Genomic DNA, 17,230 nt, shown 5'->3' on the forward strand with positions numbered 1-17,230 from the left:
GCAGAAGACTGTAATGGGATTGTGTAGTGTGGGTAATGTTTGTGTTGGATGATGGTAAGTGAAGAGAGAGGCATGAAACTCAGTGCTGGCACATAGCCAATTGTTCTCCAATAGCATCAAGGGGTCCACCCAAGCTTAATGTCCTCATCTGACAGATGGATCACTATCAACAATGTCACATGCCCTCACTTCATGAGACACTGGAGATAGAGAGAGAGAGAGAGAGAGAGAGAGAGAGAGAGAGAGAGAGAGAGAGAGAGAGAGATTTGTCATTGCTGCAAATGGAAGCTATTATTCTTTGCAAATTGAAAGTGAAATTGTAAACATTATTGATTGTAATGGCATTATTGATGTCTTTAGTGAAAAAACTTGACATGAGGATTTCTAGGTGTAGTGCTAACTTTCTAGGTTAATCTTTTTATTAATTATTTCACACATTAAAATCCATTTACTTCTTTTCTTTACTACCCACCTGGATATCTGTACACATTAGCTTACCAGATCTGCCTGGCAGATTAACACGGGGGTCAGTGTGCTGACCAACTTGAATGTGGTTCTTATGCAATTTCACACATCCAGGTAGGTGAATACCAGGCTGGTACCCATGTCCCAGCTAAGATACAGACATGATTCACAATTTCAAAAATGTTCTCATTATTTCACATGGGATAACAATAGACACAGACAGATTGGGTGCACAAATTTTGACTTCATGCAGAAGTTGCTAAATCTAAATTAACATGCTGACCCCATGAAAATAAGGAATAAGTCCAAGAAAAATAAGACATCTTTTCTTTTCTTTCTGTGAACAAACTGCATCAGCTTGATTTGTTGTGGTGTTTTTCTAGAGTGGAAATGGCTTTATGTTTCCCTCCTTCCCATCCAAAGTGTGAAACCACTTAAGTCTAGCTTGTTGCTTCCCTTGCTCCAACATAATTGATGCAGTATGTGCAGCTGGTTCTGTCTCACACACTTTTGCTTCTGTATGGATTTCATGTATCAGATGCCCCACATCCATCACCACTGATCAGGGACATCTATTCTAGTCCCTCCTTTTTTCCAGATTATGCCCTCTGCGCAGTGTTGACGTGTTTCTTACAACTGCATACTACCTGCAGAGCAACGTATGTGTTGTACATTAGCACCATACCCTTAAAGCAGCTGTCTTGAGCCATGCTGGTTTCTGGTCACAGGTCCTACCATGTATCATTCAGTCATCTCACAGAGATGACCTGACCTCTTCCCTTGCTGATACCCTCTATGATGAATCCTTAGTTCTACTTGCTGAGTTCATCAAGGATACAGGGCACCTACCACAGGACAAGCTCCCTCCACTAGTTGAGCTTGTTTGCTCACACATCATAAATAAACTTATACCTGCACTGCATCCTCACACCATACAGTGAGAGTTCATATACAGTGATCAGGCACACTGTAAGTTTCTTATGCTTCACAATGACACCATTCATGTGTCTCCCAACCACCGTACTCTGGGCTGCGTGGCGTACTTAGCCATGCAGATAACACAGTGGACACTCTTCTCAAGTGGAAATGTCAGAAAGTTTCCTTAAACAGAGTCAAACCTTCCTGGACACTAGACGAGGAGCCTCTATGACCCCAGACGCAGATGCAGTCTTGACGGATGATACCCTCACTGTGGGTAACAATTACTCATCCCTGAGCTCTATTCCCCCCCCCCCCCCCAAAAAAAAAATTGTAACCCCTGACACTAGTGCCTTGTTGATGCACCCTACCAGAAGAAGTAGTTAGGATATGTGGACATTCTGTGCTTCCATTACCCCCGTCTTCCCCTGTCAGTGCTCTGGTCTTCTCCATGAACATACCTGACTTCTGCATCAAGGATCTGTTTCTTCAATTTCATGATGGAGCGATCTCCATGTTTGTCACTTCTCCTTGTTCTCCCAACAACTCATCCACCACTTACATCACCCTTCTGTGCTCATTCCAGCTACTGAGTGATGGTGATTAGGGTGACATCACGGCAACCATTGATGGATGTGGTAGTCTCACCATTACTGTGCTGCTTCTTGCACATCCACATGACCAGGTGTGTGTGCCAGAGATCCCTCCTTACCATGCAGGGTAACACCTGCAGGCACCTGCCTGATTACAAGACTATGTGGTCTGTAATATTTTGCATCTCCAACCTTCCCCAGTCATCGAGATATGATCCAGTCATGCCTCTCTTGGGGACCTCTCATCATAAGGCTGGTCATTCAGTATTGCTGACTGTCCCTTCTGATACCTGATACCACCTAACCACTGCTCCACCCTACAGGATCTAGCACTGTTACTGTCTGTGCATCCTTCCCCATACTCCACACTGCTGGGGGGAGGGGGGGGGGGGGGAGGAGCTCTTTGGTGACTATTGATGGTTCACGAACCAACCAACCTCCAACTATGATGAATGCTAAGATCTTTGGACTTCAGTCTGTGCTACACTATTGTGCTTTTCACTTGTGCTCTTATGTATATGTTTTATTAATACAATAAAGTTATGTTATTTCTCATAGTTGAGTTACTTTTCTTACCTCTGATGACTACAGGGAATAAATACCCACAATCATTACAATATCAGCATTAGTGAAGGGACACAAGGCATACAATAATGTACTGCATTGTCCCAATGTTTGCATTGAAGGGTGATATTAGAGTAGGCCATAAAGGCAAATCAGAAGTTATATCAGAAGGAACTTAAGAAGCTGAAGCTAGTATGTTTCATCACAAGTGCTGCCATACATTCATTTATGGAAATACCAGTAATGCTTTAATACTGTTCTATGACAATTAGATCATCTTACACTAACAACAGTGCAGCTGAAAGAACTATATGCAGCCAGAAATGAGTTTTGTTTTTATGACTATCTGCTGCATGAAAGAGCTGGGAAAATGATGAAGCTATGAAGCTGTTGTGCATTAGTCTTTTTCACATATGGGTCCACAGACACTGTAAATTTCTTAAAAGAATTCTTTCCCTAAAAGAAGAGCCTATGCAGGAAATGACTTATTTTAATAAATGTTTGACATTAGTTGAAAGAAATTCCATCTGCCTTGGTAGTGGCGAGGTATGCAAATGGAAACCACAGTAGGCATCCTTTCTGTTCTTGCAATAATCAAGATTTGCTGCTTCAGTAAGTAAAATCTATATTGGTTGTTTAAAAGTTGGCACAAATATGGAAATTTACTTCTTGATGTATCTGTGTATGCTATCCCTTTCACAGGAATGTGGCCAGGTTCCCCTTCTTCCCCCTCAGTGACACGATGTCGGCAATTGCTGCACAAACAATTTCTCCATGTATGAGTACACCACCATTACACTACCATGCAAACATAGGGGTTACACTCGTCTGGTGTGAGACGTTCCCTGGGGGGTCCACTGGGGGCCAAACCACACAATAACCCTGGGTTCAGTGTGGGGCGGTGGAGGGGTGAAGTGGTCTGCGGTAGTCGTTGTGGGGTTGTGGACCACTGCGGCTGCTGCAGGTTAACATACAATACAATACAATACAATACACGTAATGTGTTGCTCATCTCTTCCTGGGATCTGCTGTCTTGAAATTTCAATAATAAACCTCTCTGTGATGCATAATGCCTCTTTTTAATTTGTTGAACATCTTTGTAGTGCTGTTGCACTGATTAACAAATGACCTAATGATGAAACATGCTGCTGTTCATTGGGTCCCCTCTATTTCTCTATCAATTTCCGAGACAGATGAGCAATATCCAAGTGCTTTGTAAGTCACTTCTTTCATGGATGAGTTATGTTTTTTAAGGTTCTCGCAATTCATCTCCAACTGACATCTACTTTGCCTGCAATTTGTTTTTGTAGTCATTCTATTGTAGGTCACTCTGTATGGTTACTCCCAGGTGCTTCACATTAGTTATTGATTCCAGGATTTATCTCCAATAGTATAAACAAACAGTAGTGCATTTATTTGCCAATAGATGTTTAACACATTACATTTATTTATGTTCCTAGTCAAATGCCAGCACCTACAGTAATTATCAATCCTCTGCATGTCTCCCTCCAATTCATCACAGTCTTCTGGACTGGTAATCTTCCTACAGATAACTGCATCATCTGATAAAAGCCTCTTAGCATTATGAAATTTTTGATGTTATTCCCTAGATCACTTTTGCAGGGTGAATTCTATTACAAATCTCTGAAGCGATGTAGATGACACTGAGGCAAGTAATTTAATATAATGCACATGGGGTCACAAATGTCAAGAAATACCCTAAAACTGGATTACAGATGTTCAATATGTGACGTCACCAGATGACGTACCTCACTGCACATGCAGCATTTGACCCTATCAATCTGTCACACCTGCTCATCCCAATCAGTGTCAAGTGTTCACATCAGATTGGACTGTTTTGTGGAGCTTTAGTGCGTGGAGTTCAGGGTTTGAGTCTTGCATCTGGCAGGCAGTGTTTTTTCATTGTGTTAGACAACTATGTGTTTACACTGACATATGATTTATTATTTTTTATTTACCAATCTCACAATCCTTGCTGGTTTATTGCAATGTACCGTACAACAAAAACCTACCATATCATATCACAAGTACATGAGTATAGGCTTCCAAATTCTGTCATTACCAGTAAATTACATACATTTTTTTACACAAAATAAGAAAAGCCTCTACTTCATTGCAGTGAGGACAATAATTTTGTAACTTCTATGTTTACAACAGATCACATTTACAAAATGTGTTCAAAATTGGCACAATTTGCTCAGATGCAATTATTGCATTCTCAATCATCCCCTAATGTCTAAGCCCAACTGCTGCATATGCAGCAATGTACAGCATCTGGTGACATAAAATATTCAACTTTTCTTGTCCATTTTTGGGCTATTTCCTGACATTTGTGACTCCGTGCATTTTATATTATATTACTTGTCTCAGCATCATCTGTGTTACTTGGGTTTTTTAATGTTAATAAGTATCATCCAGTATTTATTTTAAACTGCAATGGCCCTATTGCAAATCCTCTGGATACTCCTGAAATTACATTTATGTCAGTCAGTTTTGTTACATTAAGAGCAACAAATTGAGTTCTATCCACAAGGAAGTCCAGGATCCAATCACAAGTCTGGTCCAGTACTCAGTAACATTGTATTTTGTTCACTAAACAACAGTATCAAATGCCTTCCTGAAATCAATTAACCTGGCTTCAACCTGCAAACCATTGTCTATTGTGCTCTGGATCTCATGGGTGGGCAAAGCAAGAAGAGTTTTGCAAGATCTCCATTTGTGATATTCACATTGAGTTTTATGGAGGAAAATTTGGTTCTCCAAAAAAAGTCATAATACATGAGCATAAAACATGTTTCATAATTCTACAACAGATTGACATCAATGATATAGTCCTATAAATATGTGCGTCTGTCCTGTGACCCTTCTTGACTTGCACATTTTTCCAGGTAGCAGGTGCCATTCATTGCTCCAGTGATCTATAATGAACTACTGCTATTATGAGAAACAGTTCTGTTGTATAATCTCACAGGTGCCTCGTCCATTCCAGATGCCTTTCTACCATTGAGTGATTTTAGTTAATTTTCTATTCTGAAATCAAATACCTCAGTATCTGCCACTTTAGCATTCATACAATGACTGAAAGCAGGAACCATATTACACTCCTCTGACATGAAACAATTTCAGAAGATTAAACTCAGTACTTTGACCTCCTTTCTGTAGTCTTCCATTCTGGTGCTAGAACAGTCACAGAGTGACTGAACATGTAATGTCAGTCTACTTCTTGATTTTATATAGGGTAAAGCTCCTTAGGATTTTTTTATCAGATTGATTGTCAAAATTTTACTTACAGATTTATGAATACCTCAAATTGATCTCCACACACTCATCTTGAATTCATTCAGCTATTGTGTGTCAACTAAGCTTCAACTTCACTTAAATCTCTGATGAAGCTCTCTTTGCTTTCATAGAGCTTTCTAACACAGCTATTAAAGCACACTGGATCTTTCCCATCCCTCAAAAACTTACTTTCCACATATTGGTCTAAGGCATATTGAACACTACTTTTGAATTTTAACCATTTAGGCTCCACATCTTCAGCATCAGATTTGAATATTTGATGTTGACTAGTCAGACACACTGCAATTTGTATTGCTTACTCTTATAGACTTTCCTGAAACCATTACATGATGAATAAAGCAAAGTAGTTTGTTTTGCATCATTTGATTGTTAATTAGGTCTAAACATGAATGTGAAAGTAAATTAGATCATGAATAAATTGGCAGAATACTAGGTCTGAACAAAAGTACAAAAAGAATGAGGAAAAGCATACAATGTGTAATAGTATCGATGTATATTGTGAGTATATGTGTTTTTTGTGCTACATCATCAAAAGAGTAACAGAAAAGAACAATGAAGCCAGAAGAAGGTATGAAGAAAACTTCACACATGGAGCATCCACATCATCATACAATGAATCAAGTGAAATAATACATTCAGATCCCTGCATCTGCGAGAAATGTGCAGCAAAAGGTGTAATGTGCGCGATATGTAAAACTGTGTTCCATTATAAATGTGTAAATACATATACAAAATGTAAGATATGGCTGTGTTCAAAATGTCTTCCAGATGATTTAGTTCACAAACTTAACAGAAAGACTGTTCAAACAAAACAAGGTTTTAAAGGTTTTAAAACACGACTGTAACAAAGGCACACAACAGAATGCAAGTAAATTGTATGATAAATTTCACTCAGGTACAAGAACTTGTATGAACACTAAAACAAGTTATAGCATGTGTAAAAACTATGAACAAGGTGGCAAAAATGGTGTCATATGCATTGTATGTGAAAGAGAGCTCAATTTATGGTACAAGAAAGTCATTCTGTCACAGAAAACAACCAAAAGCACAATATCGGAGTGGAAAGGTGACACCGGTAACACCAGAGAGTTACCAAATTCACCAATTCCTTTAAAAAAACCAATATGATGTCCAAAGTACAGTAAGTGATGAGCTCTGCATCAGAAAATGATACTGCAAACATTCAGATACCTAAACTAGCCATTTCTACACCCCTGAAGACTCGCAAGCTATGACAACATGTACCAATGTCATAGTAAAAAATTCGTGATCGCTTGATGAAACTTTATATTCTAGCCGATAGCCATGGATGCGGAATTGCCTCTCATGTTAATGAGACAGCAGTTGTGAAAGCCACGAGCTTTGTCAAGCCAGGAGCGCCCCTCTCAGAAATAATGAATACTATCCATTATAAAGAAATTTTGGAGTTATCTTCAGGTGACTTTATAGCTATGTTTGGTGGCTCAAATGATATATTGCCTCATTGGTCTTGTGTAATCAAGGAGATAAGAGCTGCCAATGACCTTCTTTCTGATATATGCAAGCAATTCAAAAACGTTGATGTTGTTGATATTAACGCCCAGCCAGCGACATTGGGCGCAGGTTTCACACGTCACATGGCCTTCACTTGAACAGTCTAGGGAAGGAAATTGTGATCCAGAAATTACTGGAAAAAATCAAAAGGCACCTGCAAATATCTGCAACACAAACAGCAGTATCAGTAAAATCGCCAAAGCCAGTTGTAGCAAGTGCAACACAAATGACGGCAACAGCAGTACCACCACCACCACCACCACCAATGGTAACATCAACAAAAACAATGACACAACAACAACAACAGAAGAAACATCAATAACAACTAAACCTACATCAATAGCAGGAGAACCATCAGTAGCTGAGGAAAAACCATCATCAGTTACAGCAGCAGCCCCACCTTCAGCAGAAACAGTGTCAGTAGAAAAAGCAAACACAGTCACTGTACAAGAAACCATGTCACCGACAGCACAAACAGCAGCAGCCACTAAACTTCCAACAACAGTAGCAGTTGATCAACACTGCCTGAGGAGGAGCCAAAGACTAGGCACAGCTGCTTCACTTAGTGATGATTTTTTATGGCACCAAACGAAGAAAAGGAAGAGATTGTGACAAATCATCCTGAAAAATTGCAGATAAGTGACAAAAATCAGCAACAGAGCAGCACTTCACCAGGTATTGACAAAATAACAAATACTTGCAAACCTTTCAAGATAATGAGTCAAAACATTCAGTGTCTCAAGAATAAAGTGTTAGAATCAGAAGAACTTTGTAGGTACCTCTTGTATTTGTCTAAAGAATAATTGTGCAGGGTCAGTGAATTAAGTCTTATAAATATAAGCAGTTTTGAATTAGCATCTCATTATTGCCACAGTTTTTGTAAAAATGGTGGAGAATGCATATACACTAGGGCTGGGCTGTGTATAAAGTTAGATCTGAAGCATACCATCTAAATATCGAGAAACATTTTGAATCATGTGCCATAGACCTAAAATCTGAGGAGAAGCGTAAAAAAACTAAGTGTCATATCAATATGCAGGTCACCACCAGGTGACAAAAACATTTTTTTTTTTATTTGGAAACAGTGCTAAACATTTTGTATAACAATGAAGTGAACTTATTACTATGTGGGGATTTTAACATCAACCTCTTAATTGAAAATGAAGAAAGAAGACAGCTTTTGAGTATCCTAAACAGCTTTCACATGAAACCACTCTTCAAGGACCCCACTACAATAACAGAGTCATATTCTTCCCCATTAGATGATATCTTTACAAATATAGAAAAGGATGTTACTGAGGCACAAAATGTAAACTTAGGTCTTTCACAACACGCTAGTAACACACATAAATTCTTCTGTACCTGAAATGATTAAATACAAGTGGGAATATAAAAGGCACTTCTACCCAGAAAAGGTAAATATTTTTATTCAATCACTGGGAAAATAAACCTGGCAAGATGTATACTCAAAATCAACTGCTGAATCATTCAATGCGTTTTATAATACTTTCATGTCCATATTTGAGATGTGTTTTCCAAAAAAACTGACAAGAATTAATATTATGCCAAGGAATAACAGCCAGTGATGAATCATTCAATGCATTTTATAATACTTTCATATCCATATTTGAAATGTTTTTTCCAAAAAACTGACAAGAATTAATGTTATGCCAAGGAACAGCAGCCAGTGGATAACACCTGCTATCAGAATATCCAGTCAAAAGCTAAAACTTTTCAGTCAAGTGAGAAAAGACAACCAAGATGAGAACTCTGCAGAATATGTTAAGACATATAAGAAAATTTATAAGAAAGATTAAAAATTTCAAAAATAAAACCATTGTATAAAAAGGGTAATATAAATGAAGTATGAAACTATAGACCAATAGCTTTGTTATCTGTATTTTCAAAAATGATAGAGATTGTCATCAAAAATACAATTACAAATTACATCAAAAAATTCAATCTCTCATCTGTAAACCAAGCAGTACACAATGACAAAGTAATAATAGGGACAGCAAACAAGTTGAAAGCAATATGGAATATAGTAAAAAAGGAAACAAAAGCAAGATGACATTGTATTAAAAGATAATTGTGGTGTGTTCCTCAGAAATGGTACTCTAACAAATTACATAAATTACTATTTCATAAACACTCAATCTGAGTAAAAATTTTGCTAGTAATATTAGCACCACAGATCAAAGAGGGCAAAGTGGTAATTCAGTATTGCTATGTCCCACAAATAAATTAGGAGTTCTTAGGATAATAAAAACAATGAAGAATAAAATGTCCTCTGGAAATGATGAGTTACCAGGTTCAGTCATAATTAAATAAATATATCATTAACATAAGGAGTGTTCCCCCAAAGATTAAAAATTTCAAAAATAAAACCATTGTATAAAATGGGTAATATATATGAAGTGGGAAACTATAGACCAATAGCTTTGTTATCTGTATTTTCAAAAATAATAGAGATTGTCATCAAAAATACTATTACAAATTACATCAAAAAATTCAATCTCTCATCTGTAAACCAACATGGTTTTTGCAAAGGCATGAGTACAGAAACAGCCATTACCCAATTCATTGAAAACATTGTAATGGGACTTGACAGAAATAACAGTACAGTAGGAATAAACTTGGACTTATCGAAGGCATCCGATACTGTTGATCATGATATCTTGCTAGACAAACTAGATGCTATAGGTATACAAGGAGCTGCATTATAATGGTTTCAGTCATATCTCCACAATAGAAAACAGGTAAGAGAAATTACCTCAGCAAACAATAAAAACCAAAGCATTGTGTACAGATTGGACCTGCAAACTGTACCAATCGGAGTACCTCAGGGCAGCGTTCTAGGACATCTCTTATTTCTTATATATATTACTGCTATCAAGATCCCAATCAGTGGTAAGCACATAACTTTGTTTGCTGATGACACAAATATTGTTGTAACAGGCATAAATAGGGTATTGTCAACATCTGAAACCAGAGTTTCGGAATAAATATGAAACTGATTTGAACTGAACAGGCTAACATTAAATATTTCAAAAAGTAATTATATACATTACAGGAAAACAAAGTCTCATCATGATATGAACCTCAAAATTAGAAATAAACAAATTAAAATGGTAGCTGCCACAATTCTTAGGTGTGCAAATTGATGAAAATTAGACTGGAAACCTACATTCTATACCTCACTAACACATTAAGCTCTGCTTGCTATGCATTATGCATAATTAGTACTGTATGTAGGAGAGAGTGTAGCAGAACTGTCTACTACACTTACATACATTCTGCTATCACCTATGGACTAACCCCCTGGGGCCGTAAGGCAAACATGAAAACCATCTTCACTTTACAAAAACGAGCTGTTAGAATAATTTCAAACAGTACAAGGCTAACACCTTCCAAACAGCTATTTCAACACCTAAATAGTCTACCTTTACCATGCCTCTACATAAAAAAAGTGTTGTTAGTAAAAAAATGCACATTGATAATTATAAAACCAACTCAGATCTTCATTCCTACAATACAAGAATGTGCAATGACACCCACATAAAAAACAGTAAACAAGGCTTTAACACAAAAACAAACCAACATACAGGGTACTGTTTTCCACAACAAACTTCCAACTCAGCTAAAAGAAATAAAAACATTGTTTACATTCATGGAAGCAATATTTAAACTCTTAATGACCAAGTACTATTATAGTATAAATGAATGTTTGTAGTAACCTTGTAGCAAGTAACTACATTCATTTACTATCTGTTAATAGTATCATAAATCAAATGTTTGCCACAGCCTCAATGTTAATTTTTCTGAACAGAAGTGTTAAATTAATTATTTGCTTGTAATGTATTTCATGTAAAAGCCCCTAAACAAAAATTTTAAATCAATTATTTACTTGTAATGTATTTCATGTGAAATTGAATTGTTAAATTCTTACACAATGGTTGCATCATATTCTACAGATGTGACAGCATTACCTTGCTGCCACTTTTGTGAGATAGAATTCATGTGAAGTATTCTAATGATAAAATGTGTTGTTAGGTACTGTTTGACGTGGCTCGCCACTATGCACCATCCACAATATTTCTCGATGAAATCGATGCTCTTGCTTCTCATCGTGATGGGTTACTGGAACATGAAGCATCTCGTAGACTGAAAGCTGAGCTACTTATTCAGATGGATGGAATTTCCTCATCTCATGACAGTGTCTTTCTATTGGCTACATCTAACCTCCCATGGTAATATTACATAAGAGATTTAAATGTAACATGTACTTATGGAGTTTGTCTGGTAATGTATAGAGAAACTTTCTGTACTAAAATAAAAATATTATCTTAAATAATGTTTTAATAAAAACAACTGATCTCTGTAGAAATGAAGCATTGAGCTCTTGACAGTCATATGTATGATGTGTTGCCTTATAGCACTGAAAATTTTTCTTTGCATTGACTGGCTGAGGGAAAAAACTGATATGATCATTTACATAATTTAGGAATCTCTCTCTCTCTCTCTCTCTCTCTCTCTCACACACACACACACACACACACACATACACACACACAGGCAGCAGTAGTATGGGATAGGAATGCAAGAGAGAGGGGTAGGAGGTGCATGAGACAGAACTGTGACACATTGGCACTATTTATTGAGAGAAGTTATTGGGTTAAACAAAAAAGAGAAAATCCTGAAAATAAACTAAATCTGATTCCTCCTCTCGGAATGTCCTTTTGTTACAAATAGCACGAGAAATCTTACTGGTGACAGCCACAATAAGATCACTGCGGGCATATGTGACCTCCTGTGGATACAATTTCAGTCCACTGCCATTATTGGAGAGGTAACATTTGATAATAGGAATGCATATACAGATAAAAGCTCAAAAAATAAGGCATCACTTCAAAAATTGGCCTTTAAAGAAGACTCAAAAGCTTTAGACACATAAATATTCAACTTCTTGCTTACAATACGAGAGAAGGGAAGTTGCCACTCACCATCTAGCGGAGATGCTCAGTCGCAATAGGCACAATAAAAAGATTCACACAATCATAGCTTTCGGCCATTAATGCTTTTGTCAGCAGTAGACACACATACACACTCGCACACACACACTCACGCAAGTGCAACTTGCACATACGTCTGCAGTCTCAGAGAGCTGAAACTACACTGTGAGCAGCAGCACCAGTGCATGATGGGAGTGGTGACTGGGTGGGGGTAAGAAGGAGGCTGGGGTGGGGAGGGGGAGGGATAGTATGGTGGGAGTGGCGGACAGAGAAGTGCTGCAGTTTAGACGGAGGGCAGGAGAGAAGATGTGGAGGGGGGAGGGGGTAAGTAGCAGAAAGGAGAGTAATAAAAATAAAAATAAATTAAAAGACTGGGTGTGGCGGTGAATTATGGCTGTGCACTGCAAGAATGGGAACAGGGAGGGGGCTGGATGGGTGAGGACAGTGACTAACAAAGGTTGAGGCCAGGAGGGTTACAGGAACGTAGGATGTATTGCAGGGAAATTTCCCACCTGCGCAATTCAGAAAAGCTGGTGTTGGTAGGAGGGATCCATATGGCACAGTCTGTGAAGCAGTCATTGAGATGTTTGGCAGTGTGTTCAGCTACAGGGTGGTCCACTTGTATTTTGGCCACAGTTTGTCGGTTGCTGTTCATGCGGACAGACAGTTTGTTGGTTGTCATGCCTACATAGAATGCAGCACAGTGGTTGCAGCTGAGCTTGTAAATCACATGACTGGTTTCACAGGTAGCCCTGCCTTTGATGGGATAGGTGATGTTAGTGACCGGACTGGAGTAGGTGGTGGTAGGAGGATGCATGGGACAGGTCTTGCATCTAGGTCTATTACAGGGGTATGGGCCATGAGGTGAGGGGTTGGGAGCAGGGGTTGTGTAAGGATAGATGAGTATATTGTGTAGGTTCGGTTGACGGTGGAATACCACGGTAGGAGGGGTGGGAAGGATAGTGGGTAGGACATTTCTCACTTCAGGGCACTACGGGAGGTAATCGAAACCCTGGCAGAGAATGTAATTAATTTGCTCCAGTCCCAGATGGTTTTGAGTTACGAGCGGAATGCTCCTCTGTGGCTGGACTGTGGGACTTTGGGAGGTGGTGGGAGAGTTGAGAGATAAGGCTTGGGAGATTTGTTTTTGTACAAGGATGGGAGGATAATTACGGTCAGTGAAGGTTTCAGTGAGACCATCAGTATATTTAGAGAGGGACTGCTCGTCACTGCAGATGCAAAGACCATGGGTGGCTAGGCTGTACGGAAGGGACTTCTTGGTATGAAACAGGTGGCAGCCATCGAAGTGGAGGTATTGCTGGTGGTTAGTAGGTTTGATATGGACGGAGGTACTGATGTAGCCATCTCTGAGGTGGAGGTCAACATCTAGGAAGGTGGCTTGTTGGGTTGAGTACGACCAGGTGAAGCAAATGAGGGAGAAGTTGTTGAGGTTCTGGAGGAATGTGAATAAGGTATTCTCACCTTCAATCCAGATAGCAAAGATGTCATCAATGAATCTGAACCAGGTGAGGGGTTTAGCATTCTGAGTTTTTAGGAAGGATTCCTCCAGATGGCCCATGAATAGGTTAGTATAGGATGGTGCCATGCAGGTTCCCATAGCCGTACCATGGATTTGTTTGTAGGTAATGCCTTCAAAGGTGAAGTAATTGTGGGTGAGAATATAGCTGGTCATGAACACTAGGATGGAGGTAGTTGGTTTGGAATCCATAGGGCATCTGAAAAGGTAGTGTTCGATAGCAGGAAGGCCATGGGCATTAGGAATGTTAGTGTACAGGGAGGTGGCATCAATAGTTACGAGCAGGGCACCATGTGGTAAAGGGAAAGGAAATGAGGAGAGTCGGTCAATTAAATGGTTGGTATCTTTTATATAGGAGGATAGGTTCCAGGTAATAGGTTGAAGGAGCATAGATTCTCTCAGTGGGGGCACAGTAACCGGCCACAATGGGGTGTCTTACGTAGTTGGGTTTATGGACTTTAGGAAGCATGTAGAAGGTGGGAGTGCGGGGAGCGGTAGGGGTAAGTAGAGAGATGGACTCTGGGGAGAGGTTCTGGGATGGGCCTAAGGATTTGAGTAGTGACTGGAAATCCTGCTGGATTGCTGGAATGGGATCACTGTGGCATGGTTTGTAGGTGGAAGTATCTGACAGCTGATGGAGTCCTTCTGCCACGTAATCCTTGCGGTTCAAAACTACGGTGATGGAGCTCTTGTCTGTAGGTAGGATTATAAGATCGGGAACAGTTTTTAAATGGTGGACTGTGGTTCTTTCTGCGGATGTAAGGTTAGTATGCATGTTGGGGGATATGCGGAATGATGGTGGGGCAAGATTTGAGGATAAGAAATTCTGGAAAGTTAACAGGGGGTGGTTTGGAGGCAGTGGGAGTGGATTACGATTAGATGGAGGAGTGAACTGAGTTAGACAAGGTTCAATATTGGTCTTTGGTTGAGTCTGATTGGTCAGGTTGGTGGCAAAAAAGTGTTTCCACTGTAGGGACTGGGAGAAGGAGAGAAGGTCTTTAACTAGTCCCGCATGGTTGAATTTGGGAGTGGGGCAAAAGGTGAGGCCTTTGGAAAGGACTGATATTTCTGTGGTACTAAGACTTCTGGAGGAAAGGTTCATGACTGTGTTGCAGGTCTCTTTAGGTTTTGAGTTCTGTGTGGTGGTGGGAGGGAGTTTTGGAGGGTGGGGTAAGTGTAGTAAGTCTGCGAGACAGGGTTTGTCAGCTATGAGGGGGTGTGGGGGAGGTTTGGAGGTTGTTGTAGAAGTGGCGGACAGTGGTACTCTGAGGTGGGAGTAGAAAGTGAGCAGGATGGAGCAGTTTTTGACGTGGCATTGTGCATGTTGCTCAAGTTACTGCAGGGCAAGTGTTTCAATGTGTGTTATGGGTTCCAGAAATTTGAGATTACATAGCAGGAGAATTTTGCGGATGGAGAGAAGGTACTGCAAGGAGGATGGGGCTTGGTTGATATGGTTTTGCAGGACCATGTTGGTGAGGGCTGAGGATAGGTGGAATCTGAACAGGTGGAGGTCATTGTGGAAGGAGGGTTAGCAACCAGAGATGGGTAATTTGATGGTAAGGCCATTAGGGGAGATTTCATGAGCCAAGCAACAATGCAGGAACAGTATGTGGGACTGGGATCTGGCTAGGTATAAGTAAACTTTTCTGTATTGATGCAGATAGAAGGAGCAAGGATCCATGGTGGTGCAGAAATGCGAAAAAATACGTAAGAAAGTAGAATTACGTCCAAAAAATTATGCAAAAATACGCCCAAATACGTGTGAAAAGTACAAAATGGATGCACATGGGGAAAACAAGAGATGAATTCTGAGGAAGACACGGATAGTGAAAGGCAAAAACTCGATAAAATTGGCGAGAAGTCACAAAGGTCAAAGTAGAGAATAATTAATCATTAATAAATATATGTATATTACTGTGGGTAGCAGGTCTGAGAGTGGACAAGTGTAGAGAAGGGTGGTGGTGGATGTGACTGGATGAGGTGGATTTAGTGGGTGTGAACAGGGATAGAACAGAGAAAGTGTGGCGGATGGAGAGGGGTTCGTAGTTAGAGATGTAAGATCATGTGGCACCAGAAAAGTACGGGAGATAACACACAAAAATATGGGGACTGACACAAGGAGCGTGATCAGTTTGAAGGTATATGCTTAATTATATCTGTGGGAGTAATGTGGGACATAAGATACTGCAACAACAATCAGCATGGTCTTGAGGCAGCCTATTGCGCACGGTTGAGTCCGTTGATACATTGTGGCTCATAAGTAGAGTGTGCAGTGTGGTTCGTAAGGCAACAAGAGAAACACAGGAAACAAAAGAAAGAAAGCTGGACATTGTGTATAGTGATGCAAAAGAAAGTAGTTAGAAAGGAAAACAGCACAGCGTCAGGATCGAAGAAAAGCCGTCAGGCAAAAATCAAACAATGGAAAATCCAGGATGGAATATAACAATACGAGAGAAGGAAAGTTCCCACTCACCATATAGCGGAGTTGCTGAGTCGCGATAGGCACAATAAAAAGATTCACACAATCATAGCTTTCGGCCTTTAAGGCCTTTGTCAGCAGCAGACACACATACACATTCGCACACACACACTCACACAAGCGCAACTTGCACACATATCTGCAGTCTCAGACAGCTGAAACTACACTGCAAGCAGCAGCACCAGTGCATGATGGGAGTGGTGCCTGGGTAAGGAGGAGGCTGGGGCATGGAGGGATAGTATGTGGGAGTGGCGGACAGCACAATTCAGAAAAGCTGGTGATGGTGGGAAGGATCCATATGGCACAGGCCGTGAAGCAGTCATTGAGATGAGGGGTATCATGTTTGGCAGCGTTTTCAGCTACAGAGTGGTCCACTTGTTTATTGGCGACAGTTTGTCGATGGTAGTTCATGTGGACAGACAGCTTGTTGGTTATCATGCCTACATAGAATGCAGCACAGTGGTTGCAGCTGAGCTTGTAAATCACATGACTGGTTTCACAGGTAGCCCTGCCTTTGATGGGATAGGTGACATTAGTGACCAGACTGGAGTAAGAGGTGGTAGGAGGATGTATGGGACAGGTCTTGCATCTAGGTCTATTACAGGGGTATGAGCCATGAGGTAAGGGATTGGGAGCAGGGGTTGTGTAAAGATGGATGAGTATATTGTGTAGGTTTGGTGGATGGTGGAATACCACTGTAGGAGGGGTGGGAAGGATAGTGGGTAGGACATTTCTCATTTCAGGGCACAACGAGAGTTATCGCAACCCTGGCAGAGAATGTAATTCAGTTGCTCCAGTCTCGGATGGT

General features: G+C 40.1%; 1 protein-coding gene across 1 annotated transcript in view; it reads left to right on the forward strand.

Annotated features, from left to right (window-relative positions):
• The window catches only part of LOC126095418 (katanin p60 ATPase-containing subunit A-like 2), a 79,137-nt gene that overhangs the window by 12,739 nt on the left and 49,168 nt on the right, over positions 1–17,230 (forward strand). The window contains exon 5 of the mRNA XM_049910215.1: positions 11,448–11,644. Within this exon, the coding sequence (XP_049766172.1) occupies positions 11,448–11,644 (197 nt within the window). The remainder of the gene's footprint in view (positions 1–11,447; positions 11,645–17,230) is intronic.

Source organism: Schistocerca cancellata, chromosome 8, assembly GCF_023864275.1.
Source record: "Schistocerca cancellata isolate TAMUIC-IGC-003103 chromosome 8, iqSchCanc2.1, whole genome shotgun sequence".
Classification (NCBI taxonomy): domain Eukaryota; kingdom Metazoa; phylum Arthropoda; class Insecta; order Orthoptera; family Acrididae; genus Schistocerca; species Schistocerca cancellata.